The 17,152-nt window shown below is 37.0% G+C and overlaps 1 protein-coding gene across 1 annotated transcript in view; it reads left to right on the forward strand.

Moving 5' to 3' along the window:
• Positions 1-240: 240 nt before the first annotated feature.
• The window catches only part of Dcx (doublecortin), an 88,365-nt gene continuing 71,453 nt past the window's right edge, over positions 241-17,152 (forward strand). Inside the window, exons 1-2 of the mRNA XM_077793615.1 lie at positions 241-604; positions 8,650-8,990. Coding sequence (XP_077649741.1) covers positions 241-604; positions 8,650-8,990 — 705 coding nt within the window. The remainder of the gene's footprint in view (positions 605-8,649; positions 8,991-17,152) is intronic.

The following is a 17,152-nucleotide window of genomic DNA, read 5'->3' on the forward strand; positions in this document are numbered from 1 at the left end:
AGCACCCCCGCCCAGCCCCTCCTTCTTCTCTATTAAGATCAATATTCCTGCAGGTCAGGGGCAAGCAGCAGATGGGTCACAGCCTCCCTTCAACCAGTTCTTTTCACAAGCAGCAGATTGCATATCTGAATCTGGCTAATATTTGAATTCTCTTCTTTTTTCTCCTTACCCCTTTTTCTCTGCCTCTCCTTATCCCCACCCCTTTCTCCAACACTCAGGTCTCTGAGGTTTTTTCAAAATATGGAACTTGATTTTGGACACTTTGACGAACGAGATAAAACATCTAGGAACATGAGAGGCTCACGAATGAATGGGTTGCCCAGTCCAACTCACAGCGCCCACTGTAGCTTCTATAGAACCAGAACCTTGCAGGCATTGAGCAATGAGAAAAAAGCCAAGAAGGTACGTTTCTACCGCAATGGGGACCGCTACTTCAAAGGGATTGTGTATGCTGTGTCTTCTGACCGTTTTCGCAGCTTCGATGCTTTATTGGCGGACCTCACGAGATCTCTGTCTGACAACATCAATCTGCCTCAGGGAGTGCGTTATATATACACCATTGATGGATCCAGGAAAATTGGAAGTATGGAAGAACTAGAAGAAGGTAATTCAAGTAGTGGGTGGTCGTCCTTAGTGGGAAAGGGCATCCTTGGTTGTGATTACATTCCTGGATTTCATTGAAAGAAATTAGGCAATGTGTTTCTCCAAACATTGGGCTGACTGATGCTCAGACTTCTGATCCTATAGGCATCAACAGAGCCATTAGCTATCACTATTCATGAGCTTTAGTCTCTGCTAGCATTGAAATATGTAGATGGTGGTGATAATGTGTGGTGCTTATCTGCCAGTCTATACAAAGGAAAATCTGAATTGTGGCATTTAGTGAATCTTGTTCATAATTAACTCTGAGTGGCATTATTAAGGCAGACTATGATATCATCAGGGGAGTAACAAGGAAGGACACATGGTTGGGTTAATAGAGAAATTATTATGTCCAAATTTCCTTTGAACTACTGTAAAATTATTTGTGAATTGCAACTCACTGGAAATATACACCCTAAAAACAGGACTTTCTGGACATACAGAAGATTATACTTTTAGGTAAGTTGTCACTGCTCAGCTGTTGCTTCTAAAAAGCCCACTTCAGGGTGTGTCCCTAAGGCTGAGATCATTGGGAGAAATACCAAAGGAAGCTGTAGGTATGTCTGGTATTTTAATACAAAAAATTCCTATTAGAATGGGAACTGACTCACTGTACCTCAATCCTTTTAAATCCTCTCTAGATGTGGGTATTGCAACTGAATTTTCTGACTAGATTGCTGAACATGCTGACAACCTGTGTATCCACCTGAAAACAGGGGGAACCCCAGCTCTTTACCAAAACTTACTCAGCCATAAAGTCTTCTTTGTGATCATTTAGAAAATAGATCGCAGGTTATGTTGTTAATATTACATTATTGGATGAATTATATTGATGATATTTCCCCACCCCTACTTTTAAATTTGTGGGTATGACATATGTTATTAATTTGAGCTGATACAGTGCATTAGTGCATTAAAGGACAGCTTCAAGGAATGATGATAATGAAAATATTCCTCCTCAAACCCCTCCCCCATTATCCAGTCCTCCCTCCTCCCTCCCTTCATTCCCTGAGCAAAGGTGAGTTTAGAGCAAACAGATCTCTAGGGAGACCATATTATGAAATGGCCAACAAAGCAGGAGAAACCACATACTTAATGACTTGGTGTGGGAATAGCCTGCCTCTGCTTCACTGCTTCTAGGTTTCTTGTGTTCCTAGACAAAGGAGCATGAGAGCTTCCCTTGTACAAGATTCCATTTCTCTTGAGTAGCTGCTATTTCCCAAGTAGTCAGGCAAAGTGATTTGGGCCAGTTACTTAGAGAAAGAGAAAGTGTCCATATGGTTGTGACATCTCAGTCTCAGGATTCAAGTCTGAGATCATTTACATAGATGACCTTGAAAAGCAATTCCAAGGAGGTTTAGATCATTTGATCACATGCAGAATGGGCAGGCAGAGGTTAATCTTAGGCCTTTCCTGACCATCAAGGGGTTGGAGGTTCTAGTACATTTCTTAAAAGAAAGGTGAAGCAGGACAGACTCAAAGAGCTTGAAGCTAGGTTGAAGGAGCTGTCCAACTGAGTAATCAATAGGATGTGTGTCTTTGTTACTGTAAAATTCAAAATTCAGTCAAATTTGAGGATTTCTCTGTAATAACTTTCATGAACAAAGCACCCTGAATCATTCAATTGGCTTCATTTCTACTAGCTATGATCTTCTAAAGACCATCATAGATGCTAAGGAAGAATTCTGAACCAAGTGATACTGTATTTGGAACAAGGATTGGAAATATTGTTTTACCTGATCTTAGACAGGTGTTAGGCACAGATTTCCCCCCAAAATCCATTTTCACATTTTTTTTTCTTTCTGGATGTGTGTGTGTGTGTGTGTGTGTGTGCGCGCACGCGTGCGTGTGCACACGTGCATGCATACGCGTGTGCAATGTTTTAGGAGAGGTGATAAATAATCTCAGTTCAATATAGGTATGTATCAAATGTAATTTTGAAAGGACTGCAGCTTTCTCTTCACCTGAGTCCTCTTGAATCCTTGATAGATTGGATTCCTCTCATCTATCATCTCTGGGCCACTTTGGGTGCAGTGTTACTTCCTGATTAATTCCCAGATAATGTAGACTATAAATAGGGCTCAGTTGAATTTATTCACATGTCATCTATAAACATAAGTCACGATGGATGTCAGTGTTCCTCCAGTCCTGAGTACTGACCATTCTGTCAAGTAAATTCAGGGGTATCTCTGGGTTAATGTTGATAAATGTGATCAATTTTCCTACTGCTGTAGAGACAAATGGGCAAGGGTACTAGGAGGGGAGAATAAAGAAAATGGCTCTTTTCCTCTTCTAATTTGTTCTATTCATCTAGGAAAATTGGATGCTTTCCCCTTTCACTTTATTTACCTTTGGAAGAGGTTAAATGAAAGTTTAAAAATCATGCACATTGTTTTCTGTTAGCTTCAAATTGAAAAAGTTTGGAAAGATTCCTGCATGAAGAATCAGGAGTACTGGGTTCTAGTCTTAGAGGCAGCAGGTTATAATGGGAAGAGAAGTATTTGGAATTAGATTTAGTTCAGATTTGGGGTCTTCAGATGCTAGTGTGTGTGAACTTTGGGAAAGCGTTAGAAACACTGAGCTTCAGTTTTCCATCTGTAATATAGGAATAGCTGCTTTGAGAATTAAATAAAATAATGGATATGAAGTGCTTACAGAGTGTCTCTGTGCCAGAAAGGAACAGTAAGTACTTCATATCCATTATTTTTGAGTCTTTCTAGCTTGTAACTGGTTAGCTACCTGAGCATAGATTTGCCATTATCATCAATGTGATGAATGTTTTCTTTTTCAAAAGGGTTTTTTTTCCTTAAAAAAACCTTTCAAAGCATAATTTGCATATCAAAAAACATCGTTTTAAGTTACAATTCAATGATTTTTAGAAAATTAACTAAGTGATGCAATTATCACTGTAATCTAATTTTAGACCTTTTTCATCTTTTGAAAAAGAAACCCTGTACCAATTAGCTGTCACTGCCTATCCTTCTAGCCTCTGCATACCTAGGCAATCATTTATCTAATTTCTGTCTCAATAGATTTACCCATTTTGGACATTTCATGTAAGTTAAATCATACAATATGTGTTCTTCTGTGCTTCTTTCTCTTAGAATAATGTTCTCAAGCTTTGTCCATGTTGTACAATGTATCAGCACTTTGTTCCTTTTTATTGTGGAATGATGTTTCATTGTGTATCCAGATCACATTTTGCATATCTCTTGTGAGTAATATTCATAACTACAAAGGGAGACTTGTAACACCTGCCTTTTCATTAGGGTGATTGTGAGGATAAAATTATATATGGTATGGTAGAATAGTGACAAGGTACAACTATATAAAGTGTCATTATCATTAATGATGAAAGACTAATAATAATGAAAACAATAATAATAATGAGAATAATGATGCTAATGAGGGATCGTAATGGCCAGTGATCCCCAAACCTGGCTACCTTTAAAAATCTTTCAGAGCTTTAGAAAAATATAGATTCTTGGGCCACACCTCAGACTTATTGTATAAGAATCCCCAGGGATAACACCCCAGAATTTGTTTTTACAGATCTTGATGGGTGATTCTTATGAGCACTTAGAATTGGGAAGTATTGGATTAGGTGATCTTGATAATGTTAGGAATTACTATGAATGCAGAAATCATTTTTTGTTGTTGTTGTTTGCTTTGTAGATCTTAAAGATGTTTTCAAGAGTCCACACTATTAAATCGTTAATCTAAAATGAAATGAAATAAATAGTAACTGCTTAATAATCACTGTGACCTTGTGTTCCCCTTTGTCTAGTGTCTCTAGTACACTGTCCTCTGCCAGATGCTGAAAGTATCAAGGGAAGTAGGTAGCACAAAAGTTGGGTTTTTGATGTCAGCTTTTCCACAGGTCCTTGGGTATACCAAGGGTCTTAGCAAGGTCACATAGGATGTGGCCCTAGATAACTGTATCCCCAGTAGGTCAGTGAATGAAATCCACTGATGGTATTGTTTTTTGTCTTGTCTTTCCTTATATAATCATTCTCCTTTGCTTTATATACTGTCTAATGTTTTTCTAACTCCCTTGTATATGTACCAAATCAATTGTATGGGTATATTTAAGACTAGATAGTTTTTATTAATGCAAATTTAGACAAGTTTGAGCATTATTATGCAGACGATGGGACAGACTATTTATAATTGGGACAGTCTTGGAAAATCTGAGCTGTATGGTGATGTTATGATCCAGTTTCTTTGACATAGCTTGTTTGTTCCAATGAGATGAAATCACCTTTCACTAATTTATTCTCTACTAAAACAAGCACATTGACAAAAAAATCTAGGAATTTTAAGATATCTAGGAGTGATTCATTATTAATAGGCATGATAATATAAGAAAACATAATGTAATATTTTAATATAAAATACGATAATGTATCATTTAATATTTTATTTCTTGAGTTAGGAATCCCAGGAGAGGAAAAAGTCCATGTAAAAGTGCTTTTGCTTTGAGAAGAGATAAACATATTTAATGCTTTTGAAAATGAGGTCCTTCTAAAAGTGAAGGGATGTAGACGTTAGATCATTTTGAACCCACAGCTTGTTCCATTTCTGCCCTTTAGCTGTGCTTCCATGACTTCATTTCCTCAGTCCCTCACCCTAAAGCCAGCTGTCAACTCCTGCAAATTGTCACCTTGGTTGGCTCTGAAACCAGCTTTCCTTCCAGGTTCCCAGCAGGTGGGAAGCCTCTGGAAGCTATGGCAGGATGGGAACCCAGCTGTGTAAAGGTGCAACACACCTCACCCAGCTTCCATTGCCAGGCAGCTAAATGAGTAGGAGGCACTAAGCTCTGGCAGTAGATATTGCAAGTGCTTGCAAAATCAGAATAAGAAAGCCTTAGTATAGTAAAGCAGCACATTTGATACCTTTCCAGTAGTAGAAGTGAAGGGTCCTTGGTGGGAGCACCTACTTTTTTAACATTTAATTACTGTAAAACGTTTTATTTTCTCAAATGTGCTTGGGATGGAAGAGAAGAAGAAAATCCCTTCTTATATATCTTTAGACCTAGAAGGGATTCAGGTATCTCTGGTGAAATACTTTCAAGTTGTGAATGAAAAAGCTGAGACTGAGAGAGACAAGCGGTTTGCCCGAGGTCATACAGTTCCTAAGTACCTGGTTTGGATTTGAATCCAAGTCTGTCTGATCCCCAAGTCACTACTCTTAACTCCTATAAATACTATATCCTCATTGGGAATCGGCAGTGGCTTTGCTGAGTCTTAGCTACAGATCTTCATTTGGCATTTGCGGCAATTGGGAACCCCCTCCCAAGTGGCAAGAAATCTTGCTTTTGAGGGTGGGATCCCAGCAGTGCTCAAGCTATATAAAATGATCACAGCTAAGGGCTAAGAGTACTGACTTGATGCTTTCTATTTTCTTTCCTTCAGTTCTCACTTCTCATTCCATTTTCCTTTCTCTTAACTTTTTCTTCCTCTTCCTTTTTCACACTTTCCTCCACTTTCCTCCTTGTTCTCTCCTCTATTCCATCATTTGAAGGGCTTAATAGTAACAATAAAAATTTATGAAGTGCTTATTGTGTTCTAGTCTCTGGGCTCAGCACTTTCTATCCACTATTTGATTCAAACCCACAATTCTATAAGGTATTATTAGCATCCTCACATTGCAGACAAGTCACTGGAGTCAAGGAAGACTAGGTATCTGGCCCAAGGGCAATAACTATGAAGTGTTAGGGACCCAATTCTGACTGACATCATATCAGCTGTTCTTTTTCCATTACTCAGTATTCAGGCCAAAAGGAGAGAGTGGAGTGACTCAAATGTACCCTCAAAAGGTGCTCAACATAGATTTGGCTGAGTGCTGGGCCCTCTGGAAAGTTCTTAGGTGCCATATGATACTCTAGCTGTTTGCCATCATGTTCATTTTCATCTAGGGGTAGTTAATCATACTCATAGTTCAGAGGCTTAAGAGGTTTAAGAGATGGGGGCAAAAATGTCCAGAGTCCTGATAGGGCTACACAGCTGACTCTACAGAAGAGACTGTGGATGAGGGAAATCATAAATATATAGACTTGCACATTTCCACACCACACAGTTGTCTGACAAAGTTTCAAAGTACATGACAAGTTGTGGAAAAAATCTGACTCAAAGGCAGTAGGACCTCTTAGAAGGTACCCATGAATCTGGTGAAGTGCTAAGGCAAGAGGCTATTTCTAGTGGGTGTGGGATATTATATATGAATATATGGGGTAATTGAAAGAGCCCCGTTTCCCTATTAATTCACAAAATAAAGACCCTAGACTCTAATCACTTGAATAGAATTGGACTAGCTAAAAAGAAAGCCAGAAAAATTAAGGTTTCTATTAGCCGGTGTCTTTGTTTCTCCCATCCTGGGTGTTCATGTGTGTACTAAGTGGAAATTGGTGTCTCTGTTTTACCTACAAGTCATCCCTTGGTTCTCCTATCAAGACAGAACACAAGCAGCCTCTCAGATCTAGGGAATTTTAGAATACTTAACCTTCCCCCTCCACACAAGCATAAATGTCCTTGAAGTTACCCTAGAGATTCTGACTGAATCTTCTCTTAGCACCAACTGAGAAATTTATTAATTAATATGACTTAAAGGATTTTGTGTTATGGCAAAACAATCGATATTTGCAAAGGCAGTGAGTTATCAGCCTGGCATGTCTAAATGTCTCGGTGTGGTTATCCTGCTGAGACCAAAGGAAGGAGAAGAGCCATCCGACTATAATTGTGTTTAATGTTTTATTTGCACTGGCTAGGGTTTATTTATTTATTTATTTAGGGTCATTACTGATGATGTACGCCTGATTAAATCAGACTGCTTCTGCAGCTCAGCCTCTGAATGAACTTCTGTATAACTTGAGGCTAATGTGTTTTACTGAAAATTTAACCTTTCTCAATATTTTCTCCCCCAGGCTGAGCCTACCTCTTTTCCTACTTTCTTCAATGTCTAGTCTCAGGTGTTTAATCCCCTCTTCTTGGCTCTGGCCCATTTCTTCCTGTGCATTAGTCTTTTCCTCTAGCCGTAAATATAAAATTTACACTAGATCTCTCCAATTTATAAATCAGACTATATGATATATTCTCACATCTGTCCTGCATTAATACGGTAATCAAGGGAAGTACTAGTGAAGATGACCCCAAATACAGAGATCTAATATGCAGTATGTAGGAGGATAAAAAGATGCAACATGGGTTATAGAAGCAGGGAAGAGTACTTTCATGCAAGAGCCAGACTTAAAGAATGGTGTGTGTGTATGTGTGTGTGTGTGTGTGTGTGTGTGCACGTGTGCACACATGTGTACAGTTTGTTATTTAGACTCTTTCTCTACCTAGATATGGGAGTGAGCAATAAAGGAAAGGACATACTTAAACACACATATAGACATTCAAAACACACGCATACACACACATTTCAATATTCCACCACTTAAATATTCTGTACAAATGATGGACTGGCTTCTTACCAAGAGTGAACTATACGCCTCATATTCAAGGTTAATTGGTTCACTTTAACTTGGAATAAAAATGTAATAAGTTTGAACTTTCTCCTTGGTTTATAATATAATGAAGGGATGGGGCTAGGAGTTCAAAACCAGTATAGGAAAATTAGAAAATAAAGACATGGTAAAAAACATCCAGTAATGCCCCAGAAGTGAATAAACATCCTAGAAACTAACATAAATGTCTAAATTCCAACAAAACCATATTAAGCTTGAGAACCCCACTAGTTAGATTAAATTTAGGAGTGTTCATTGTCCTTATAACACTTAACTTTACAGGGTTCTTCAACAAGGTATGCCATTATATTGAAGCATGTTTTGTTGATTACTTTTGAATTTGAATGAGCCAAGTTAGCCCATTTAGGAATTCTACTTAAGGTTGGTTACTGTCACCTTTTCTCCCAAAGTCCTACTCCAATGTCAGTGTATATTAGTTTGGTTAGAGTCCATATATCTGCTATTGAACTTATCACTTAACTACTTATTTCTTCCCTTAGGGGAAAGCTATGTCTGTTCATCAGACAACTTCTTTAAGAAGGTAGAGTACACCAAGAACGTCAACCCCAACTGGTCTGTCAATGTGAAAACATCTGCCAACATGAAAGCTCCCCAGTCCCTGGCTAGTAGCAACAGTGCCCAGGCGAGAGAGAACAAAGACTTTGTCCGCCCCAAGCTCGTGACCATCATCCGCAGTGGGGTGAAGCCTCGGAAGGCTGTCCGTGTGCTTCTGAACAAGAAGACCGCCCACTCTTTTGAGCAAGTGCTCACTGATATCACCGAAGCCATAAAGCTAGAGACTGGGGTCGTCAAAAAACTCTATACTCTGGATGGAAAACAGGTAAGTACCTTTTCAAAGTAGTCTTCTCATTTTTCACAATCCTTGGATAACTATCTTATAGACAAGCTATTGTTTCTGGTTGAGGGACTCTTTCTCCACATCTCATCCTTACATGATATTATATATTAGCATTTGAAGGAAAAGGTCTTTCCAGCAGAAAAAGCAATGGGCCAGGAATCTGAGGCTTTGAAATTCAATTTGCCTCAGACTTGCCAAGTATAATGGTTATTAAGCCTAAGCTTTCTTATCTGCTAAGGAAAAATTTTTCTTAGAAACTAGATCCTATAAATTCTTATAAAGTGAGCAAGTACACAATAAACCTTGATTATTCAATACATATGACTAAAGATGAGATCTTATCACTTGTTTTTTTTTTCTTAAATACCCTCATATTGGTATTTTGTATCCAGTCTGATGAAAGGAGGTTAAAGTGACTCTCATATGTTATCAAAAGGAGTCAGATATAGGGGAAGCACTGAAGCCTCTAGTTCATTGTCTTTGCCTTATACACATTTTTTTCCTCTCTCCCTTTTTACATGTGACATGGTTGTCTTAATTTGGTTCTACTGATGGTTTGTGTGAGAAAAGGACTATTTCAGGAACCTAAAATTAGCCCAAGAAAGATGGTGCCATCTGTTCCCCTCCAAATCAGGTTCTTCATGTCATTGGTTATACTACTGAAGTGCCACCTATATTAATATCTAGGAAAGAATGCAGCCAGGCGTCTCCATCAGACAGATGCACCATTCTCTTGAGCATAGGGATCTGTAAATATATGACAAAAAATGTTCCAAGAGAATTGGAACAGTGGCTGGTTCTATTGGCTCTAAGAGAATCCTGGTTCCCCATCAAAGAAGACAAATGTGGATTATTATCAGTCCATAATTCTATCTCTTAAAATACATTTTGTATTTGAACAACTATATAGATTCTAAAAAAGCATATTCACTATACATCAAAATGAATGATGAGTGTTCAAATGCAGTCATGCCTTCTCCTGATTCTGATTATAATGTGTGCTCCAAGATTTTAAATTTTAGGGAAAAATAACTCAAATAATGTATACTTAACAATATTGATAAATTAGTGGCTTCCATTTACTTCCTAGAATTATGTGATCTGAGAAATACCTAGAGGCAAGTATCTCTTGTTTGTGTTTGTTGTACCAACACAGTGGGTTTACCTATGATGTCAGGATAAGTGCCAACTTTTAAGCACCTATCTAATAAGAGTATTTCTCTTTTGAGCACTGTGTATATAATAAAAAAAGGAGCTGCTTAGGAACAGGCTTAATTACCAAAACCTCATCTGAGGGAAATAGGATATAGGAATTTTAGAATCTTTGGATCTTAGAGTAGACAATGAACTTAGAAGACATGATATTTACTCTCCTACCTAAGTTAGGGATATCCTCTTCAACCATTTCATAGAACATTCTAGTCCACTATTCAACAGTTGTGAGATTTAGAAATATTTTCTTTATTTTAGGCATGTCTACTTTCCTATACCTTCAGCCTTTTGATGTAATATAAGAAAAATACAAATCAAAGACAGAGATTAGGATTCAGAAGATTTTGTTTCTAGTCTTTATATTGCCACTTACTATATAACCTTGGACTAACCACTTAAGTGTCCTGAACTGCACAATCCTCCTTTGGTACAAATGGACCAATCCTACCTTCCCTACTCATGTTCACAGGATTCTTGTAAGGATCAAATGAAATAACAGGGGTGAGAGCACTCTATAAATCAAAACACACATACATTTTTATACAATTCATCATTAAGTGACATTTATGGCAAATTACATATATTTTAAAGTTATCTCTGCCCCACCTACTTTACTTCTATCATTATTATTAAAAGTTTCCAACATTTTGTGGAAATGTAGCATCTCTGGGCATCCTGTAATCACTCCTAATATAAAAAATGGCACCTTCATCTCCTAGGTAGGTGACTCCAATCTAATTTTCATCTTCAGCAGGCCATGCAGAGTGGCAAACCCTCTCAAATCCTTTAAGCATAAGTCCTCATTTCTTTGAGGAACACTACAAAACACCACCATGTGATATGGTGTGAATATACAGAAACATAAGGGCTTGATGCTCATTGGAGCAGAAGAGTGTCTTTTCAGACATCTGCATGTCTCTCTATATAGTTCCTTCTCCTTAAAATGTCTCATTCTGCCCACTCTGACCAAACAAGGCCATCTTTTAAGGGCTTTTTCAAATGTTACTTTTTATCTTAGAAAATTTATGTCTCCACTAGATACAGTAAAAGCAGTTCTAACCTTCCTTTTCCTTTCCTTCTCTTATCTTCTCTCTTATTTATTTATATTCAGCTCCTGATATATACTACAGATACTCTATATATGTTTGGTATTTGAATGAACTGACAGACACTCACATGGCTCAGGGAGATGTTCTGAGAAGCTCTCCTCATCCAATGTTCCAGACACTACCCTTAGGTCTATCAGAAGTGATAGGAGGTTTCCAAAGGAGTGCATATCCTACCTGGGCTCTTACATCTGGTATATTATTTGGAGGTCACTGAGGGCATATATTTATTTATTTGTTCTTTTTTTTAGATATACATGACAGCAGAGTGTATTATATACACATGGAGTACAACTTACTGTAATGAGGATTCCATTCTTGTGGTTGTACATGATGAGGAGTTTCAATGGTCATATATTCATATATGAACATAGGAAAGTTATGTCTGATTCATTATACTGTTTTTCCTATTCCTATCCTCCCTCCCTTTCCTTCATTCCCCTTTGTCTAATCCAATGAACTTCTATTCTTCCATCTCCCACCCTTTTTTATGTGTTAGCATCTGCATATCAGTGAGAACATTTGGCCTTTGTTTTTTTGGGGATGGCTTATTTCTCTTAGCATGATAGTCTACAGTTCCATCTATTTACCAGTATATGCCATAATTTTATTCTTATTTATATCTAAATAATATTTCATTGTGTATATATACCACAACTTCTTTATTCATTCATCTGTTGATGTGCAACTAGGTTTTTTCCATAGCTTAGCTATTGTGCATTCAGCTGCTACAAAGATCGAGGTGGCTGTATCACTGTAGTATGCTGATTTTAAGTCCTTTGGGTATATACTGAGATGTGGAATAACTGGATCAAATGGTGGTTTTATTCCAAGTTTTCTGAGGAATATCCATATTGCTTTTCAGAGTGGTTGCACGAGTTTGTAGTACCATCAGCAATGTATGAGTGTACCTTTTCCCCACATCCTCACCAACATTTATTGTTATTTGTATTCTTGATAATTACCATTCTGACTGGAATGAGATGAAATATCAGTGTAGTTGTAATTTTCATTTCTCTAATTGCTAGAGATATTGAACATTTTTTCCATATATTTGTTGACCATTCATATTTCTTCTTCTGTGAATTGCCTGTTCAGTTCCTTTGCCAATTTATTAATTGGGTTATTTGTGGGGTTTTTTTTAGAGTTAAGTTTTTTTTTTTTAATTTTTTTTTTATTTTATTTTATTTTTTATTTTTTTTATTGTTGGTCGTTCAAAACATTACGTAGTTCCTCATACATCATATTTCACAGTTTGATTCAAATGAGTTATGAACTCCCAATTTTATCCCGTATACAGATTGCTGTATCACATTAGAGTTAAGTTTTTAAAGTTTTTTTTTTTTTTATATCTTGGAGATTAATGCTCTATTTGAGGTACAGCTCTCCTATTCTGTAGGCTCTCTATTCTCATTCTTGATTGTTTCTTTTGCTTTGAAGAAGCTTTTTAGTTTGATACCTTCCCGTTTATTGATTTTTAATTTTACTTGGCTTCAGGAGTCTTGTTGAGGAAGTTAGTTCCTAAGCTGATATGATGTAGTGTTGGGCCTACATTTTTTCCCTAGTAGGTGCATGGTCTTTGGTCTAATGCCTAGGTCCTTGATCTACTTTGAGATTAAGGGCAGGCATTTAAATCAGTATTTCCCAAAGTATATTCTAAGGAGAACTGTCTCCATATCCTCACTCCTAGAAGTTCTTCAGGAAAGGTTTTGTAATCAGATAATGTTATAAAATTCTATAAATGTTATGCCCATCTTAGAAATTCACAGTGCTCACTAGCACATTAAATATGTTCTGAGAACTTAGACAGTGAGGAAACATTTAATTAGACCCAGGATTTCCCAATCTTTAGCCATAAACATTTTAAATAAAATTATAAGAATATATATATATATATATATATATATATATATATATTCAAAATTTAATAATGAAAGAGAACAAAGAAATGCTGTTTATAGAGAAGATGCTGAATAATTTAGAACTAACTACCCTTACTTTCAATGGTAAGACTGGTATACATTGGGTAACCCACAAATCAAATATTGTTGTGTTGGTACAGCAGGGACATTAAATAACAAAATTTGGGAGTGCATGGACCAAACTACTAATTACAAAATAGCTGCTGACTATACTGAAAGTTGATGCCAAACTCAAAATTTTGGAGCCCATCCCATTTCCCAGTGCTAGTGATGACAGACAGCTCTAATATTACCACCTGTCAGTCACTTTGATTATTTGGTGGGTATTCTCACTACTGCAATATGATCTTCTGTAGAGGCCAAAGGCACATGTGCTGCAATGGTTTGAACATACTTGGATGAGATTCCAGTGACTGTCTTTGGCTACATGTGGCACTAAGTTGGAAAGGATAAAGTACAGGGAAGCCTATTTGTTATAAAATATTTTATTCATGAAATCAAGGCCATAACTTGATGTCAGTATATTTTCTAATTGAATCCCAGATCAATCAAACCAAGTGGTTTTGTCCCCTTCTTTTAAGTAATGATCAGCTAAAAGACTCCAGTTGATTTATTTGATTATACTGAGTTGTTGTTATTTCTGTTCTTGAGTATACCAGTTGGCTAATTGTTTTATATGGATGGACAAGAAACCATAGATATGGCTTTTTTTCTGTTAGCTTTTATTTTGCTCTGATATGCTTTTGGAGTCTTCAACCTTTTAGGGCTTATGTTTTGCTGGAATAGAAGACTGGTTTCCTGACTTCTTGCAGAGGAAATATTTGTCTAAAGTTGTTAGAAAAGCAAATCGCTTGTACATAGAGGTCCAAACTGATTCGTGTCCTCAATAAATATTGAGTAGTTGGTAGGACCCTGTCTACTCCGAGAAGCCAAAATGAATTTCTAGGAGGGTCAATCAAGGAGGAAATGATGGAGGGTTGGATGATTATATGTATTACTATATTCTCAGATGAGGCTATTCTTTTGATTTTTTGACTTCAGAAGTAGTTGTGGCGTTTTGGCAAAATTATCCAAATATTAATTTCCCTGTCAAATGACATATTAATCTTCATGCATAAAGGTCATGGATGCATAAAAATTGAAAAACAAATTTCTGGTTCACTTGATAATAGTGGTTTAATTAGATACATAATCTAGCCTTAAAATCAATTCCAAAAGCAGAAAACATGATGCTTCTGTTAGAGGTACAGAGCTTTAATAATACATTTCCAGGTTTTTGGCATTATACATAGGAGTGCAGCTGGTCTTCACACTATCCATTTTCATGCTACACTGATTGGCATCTCTAGGTTCAGTTTTGTCCACACACAGGATATGTGAAAGAAAAGATTCATTATTGCCTCAAGATATGTACCTAAGACATAAGCATAGCTTTACTATTTATGTTAGCTTTGTTAGGCAAATTTTCAACTGGATGAATTTATTTCATGTTTCTGTTTGAATCTTTCTATTAGCCACTACTTGGACCAGGGATTTTAAGTCTCAGAATAATAGGAGAGGTTTAGACTGATTCCAAGAGATTATATATAGCCTTGGATCTCTAGAATAGGAAGTTTGGGGGGAGTACTGGGTATTGAACTCAGGGGCACTCAACCACTGAGCCACATCCCCAGCCCCCTTTTATTTATTTTATTTATCGCTAAGTTGCTTAGGAGCTCGCTAAGTTGCTGAGGCTGGCTTTGAATTCAAGATCCTCCTGCCTCAGCCTTAGAATAGGAATTTTAAGAAAACATATGATGCACAATAGGAAAACAACAGCATGAAGGACATTTTAGCTGCTGCTAAATATTCTAGGAAAGACTTGAGACTTCCATCTTACCATACAGAATGATTTGGTACCATGAGCACAAAGGCAATTTCAGAACTACAGGAAGATGGGTGGGATTTAATCTTGGAAATGTTGAATGCATTTCCCAAGATGGATGTATCTTTTGTCCATATAGCTAGTTTTTCTCTCCCTTATTATCTCTGCCTGCTATAGTTACATCAGGTCTTACATACATTTTTTGGCATTTAGCTCTCCCAGAGCCAACCTCTCTCTCTTTCCAGTTTTGTGACCCTGTCAGTCAATGTTGGACTTAATAGATAAGGTCATGTGGCCATAAATTATGCCCCAACAGGAAGGTCATTTATCATTGACCTTCACTTAAGAAAAATCAAGGCTGGGAACGTATGTATATTATGAAAACTTCCCCTCCCCAACCTGTCATAGGTTCCTGGAGACAGGCTTTGGGAAGACTGACTTGAGCATACAGTAGAAAAGAATAAAGGTGGAAAGCCAGGTGGGCTCTGTGAAAGGAAAGAGTTCACAAACTACTTCCCCATATGTTGCAGTATTTTGCACTTTAAAAAGAGGGCTTATGGACTGAGGTTGTTGCTCAGCGGTAGAACGCTCACCTCACACATGTGAGACCCTGGGTTTGATCCTCAGCATCACATAAAAATAAATAAGTGAAATAAAGGTGTTGTGTCCAACTACAACTAAAATATAAAATTTAAAAAAAAAGAGGACTTATGATGGAGGTGGTCAAACATTCTGCCCTTACAGAAAAAAGGGCCAATTTTACCCTGGCAATTTATTATTTCTTCAGTGATTCAACTTCTTGGAGTTTTGTTGTTGATGTGATGGTTCTGGTTCTGGGCAGTTATGAAGGTAGGACTTGGATATTTTAATCAAAAGCTGTGACTTAGTATTCCTATTTCCCATACTGACTAATTTGTCACTGTCTAACATTCAGCAAGTGGAAAGATCCCTAGACAGAATCAGAGACTTGAGTTCTAATCTTCACACTGTTCTCTACTAGCTATGTGATGTGAGACCAATCACATCTCTTCTTTGAGTTTTTGAGTGGATCTTAGTATATGACCATAGCATATAATTTTAGGATAAAAGAGTATTCATCTCAGAATGTTGTTTCTGTCTGAACATTTTTCCCACCAGGCTACTATTTTCAGTGCACTTCACTTTTCTATGTTCCTTGGATTGCCAGCATGATGTTTTACTCACTTTGGTGGATATGTTGTTTTCTAGAATGGCCCTTAAATGGTATTTGCATAGTACTTATATTCAGATCTTGTTACCTCTAATGACTTGACCAAGACATATTTTTATACTTTATGATTTTAATTTGACCTTTTCTTTCCAATGTGGATAGTATGAGGGGTAGAAAGTGAAGATTCACAAACAAGCAAGACAAAAGGCAGACAGCTAGAATTGTGTTAAATATTCGGCAGTACCATTATTAAGGCTTGTTCACTGCAGTAGTGCTATTTTCAGTGCTGGAGAAGGATGGTTGCTAGTGGGGCTGGCTAGCATTAGAGTTGACTGCATTCCTATTTCTTGAATAGCCTGAAGAGGCTCATCAAGTGGAGACTGATCTATTCAGGGATACAGAATGTTCCATTTCCAACTGTTGAAGTGGCTGACCTCTTTTTACTTAAATTTTTATTTTAATATTTGTCATTATTTCCATTCCTATGAAGTGGCACAAAGAGCATTGTCTGAAAGATACATTTTTAAACAGTTTTATTGAGATATAATTCCTATGCTATACAACTCACCTATTTTAGTATGCAAACCAATGACTTTTAGTATATTTAAACAAATTCTGCATCCATCAGCATAAACATTTTCAGAATATTTTCATTATCCCCAAAGAAACTCAAATTTAGGCATCTTAAAATTTTGAAAAACTGTCAAACTGTTTTCTAATGTGCTTTCATCATTTTTTCATCCCCACCAACAATGTATGAAAGTTCTCAGTTTCTCCACATCTTCCCCAAAACTTGTTATAGTTTTTCTTATTAGAGCTATCCTAGTCAGTGTGAAGGTACTATCCCAATG

The sequence above is a fragment of the Urocitellus parryii genome, chromosome X (genome assembly GCF_045843805.1).
Source record: "Urocitellus parryii isolate mUroPar1 chromosome X, mUroPar1.hap1, whole genome shotgun sequence".
In the NCBI taxonomy this organism is placed as follows: domain Eukaryota; kingdom Metazoa; phylum Chordata; class Mammalia; order Rodentia; family Sciuridae; genus Urocitellus; species Urocitellus parryii.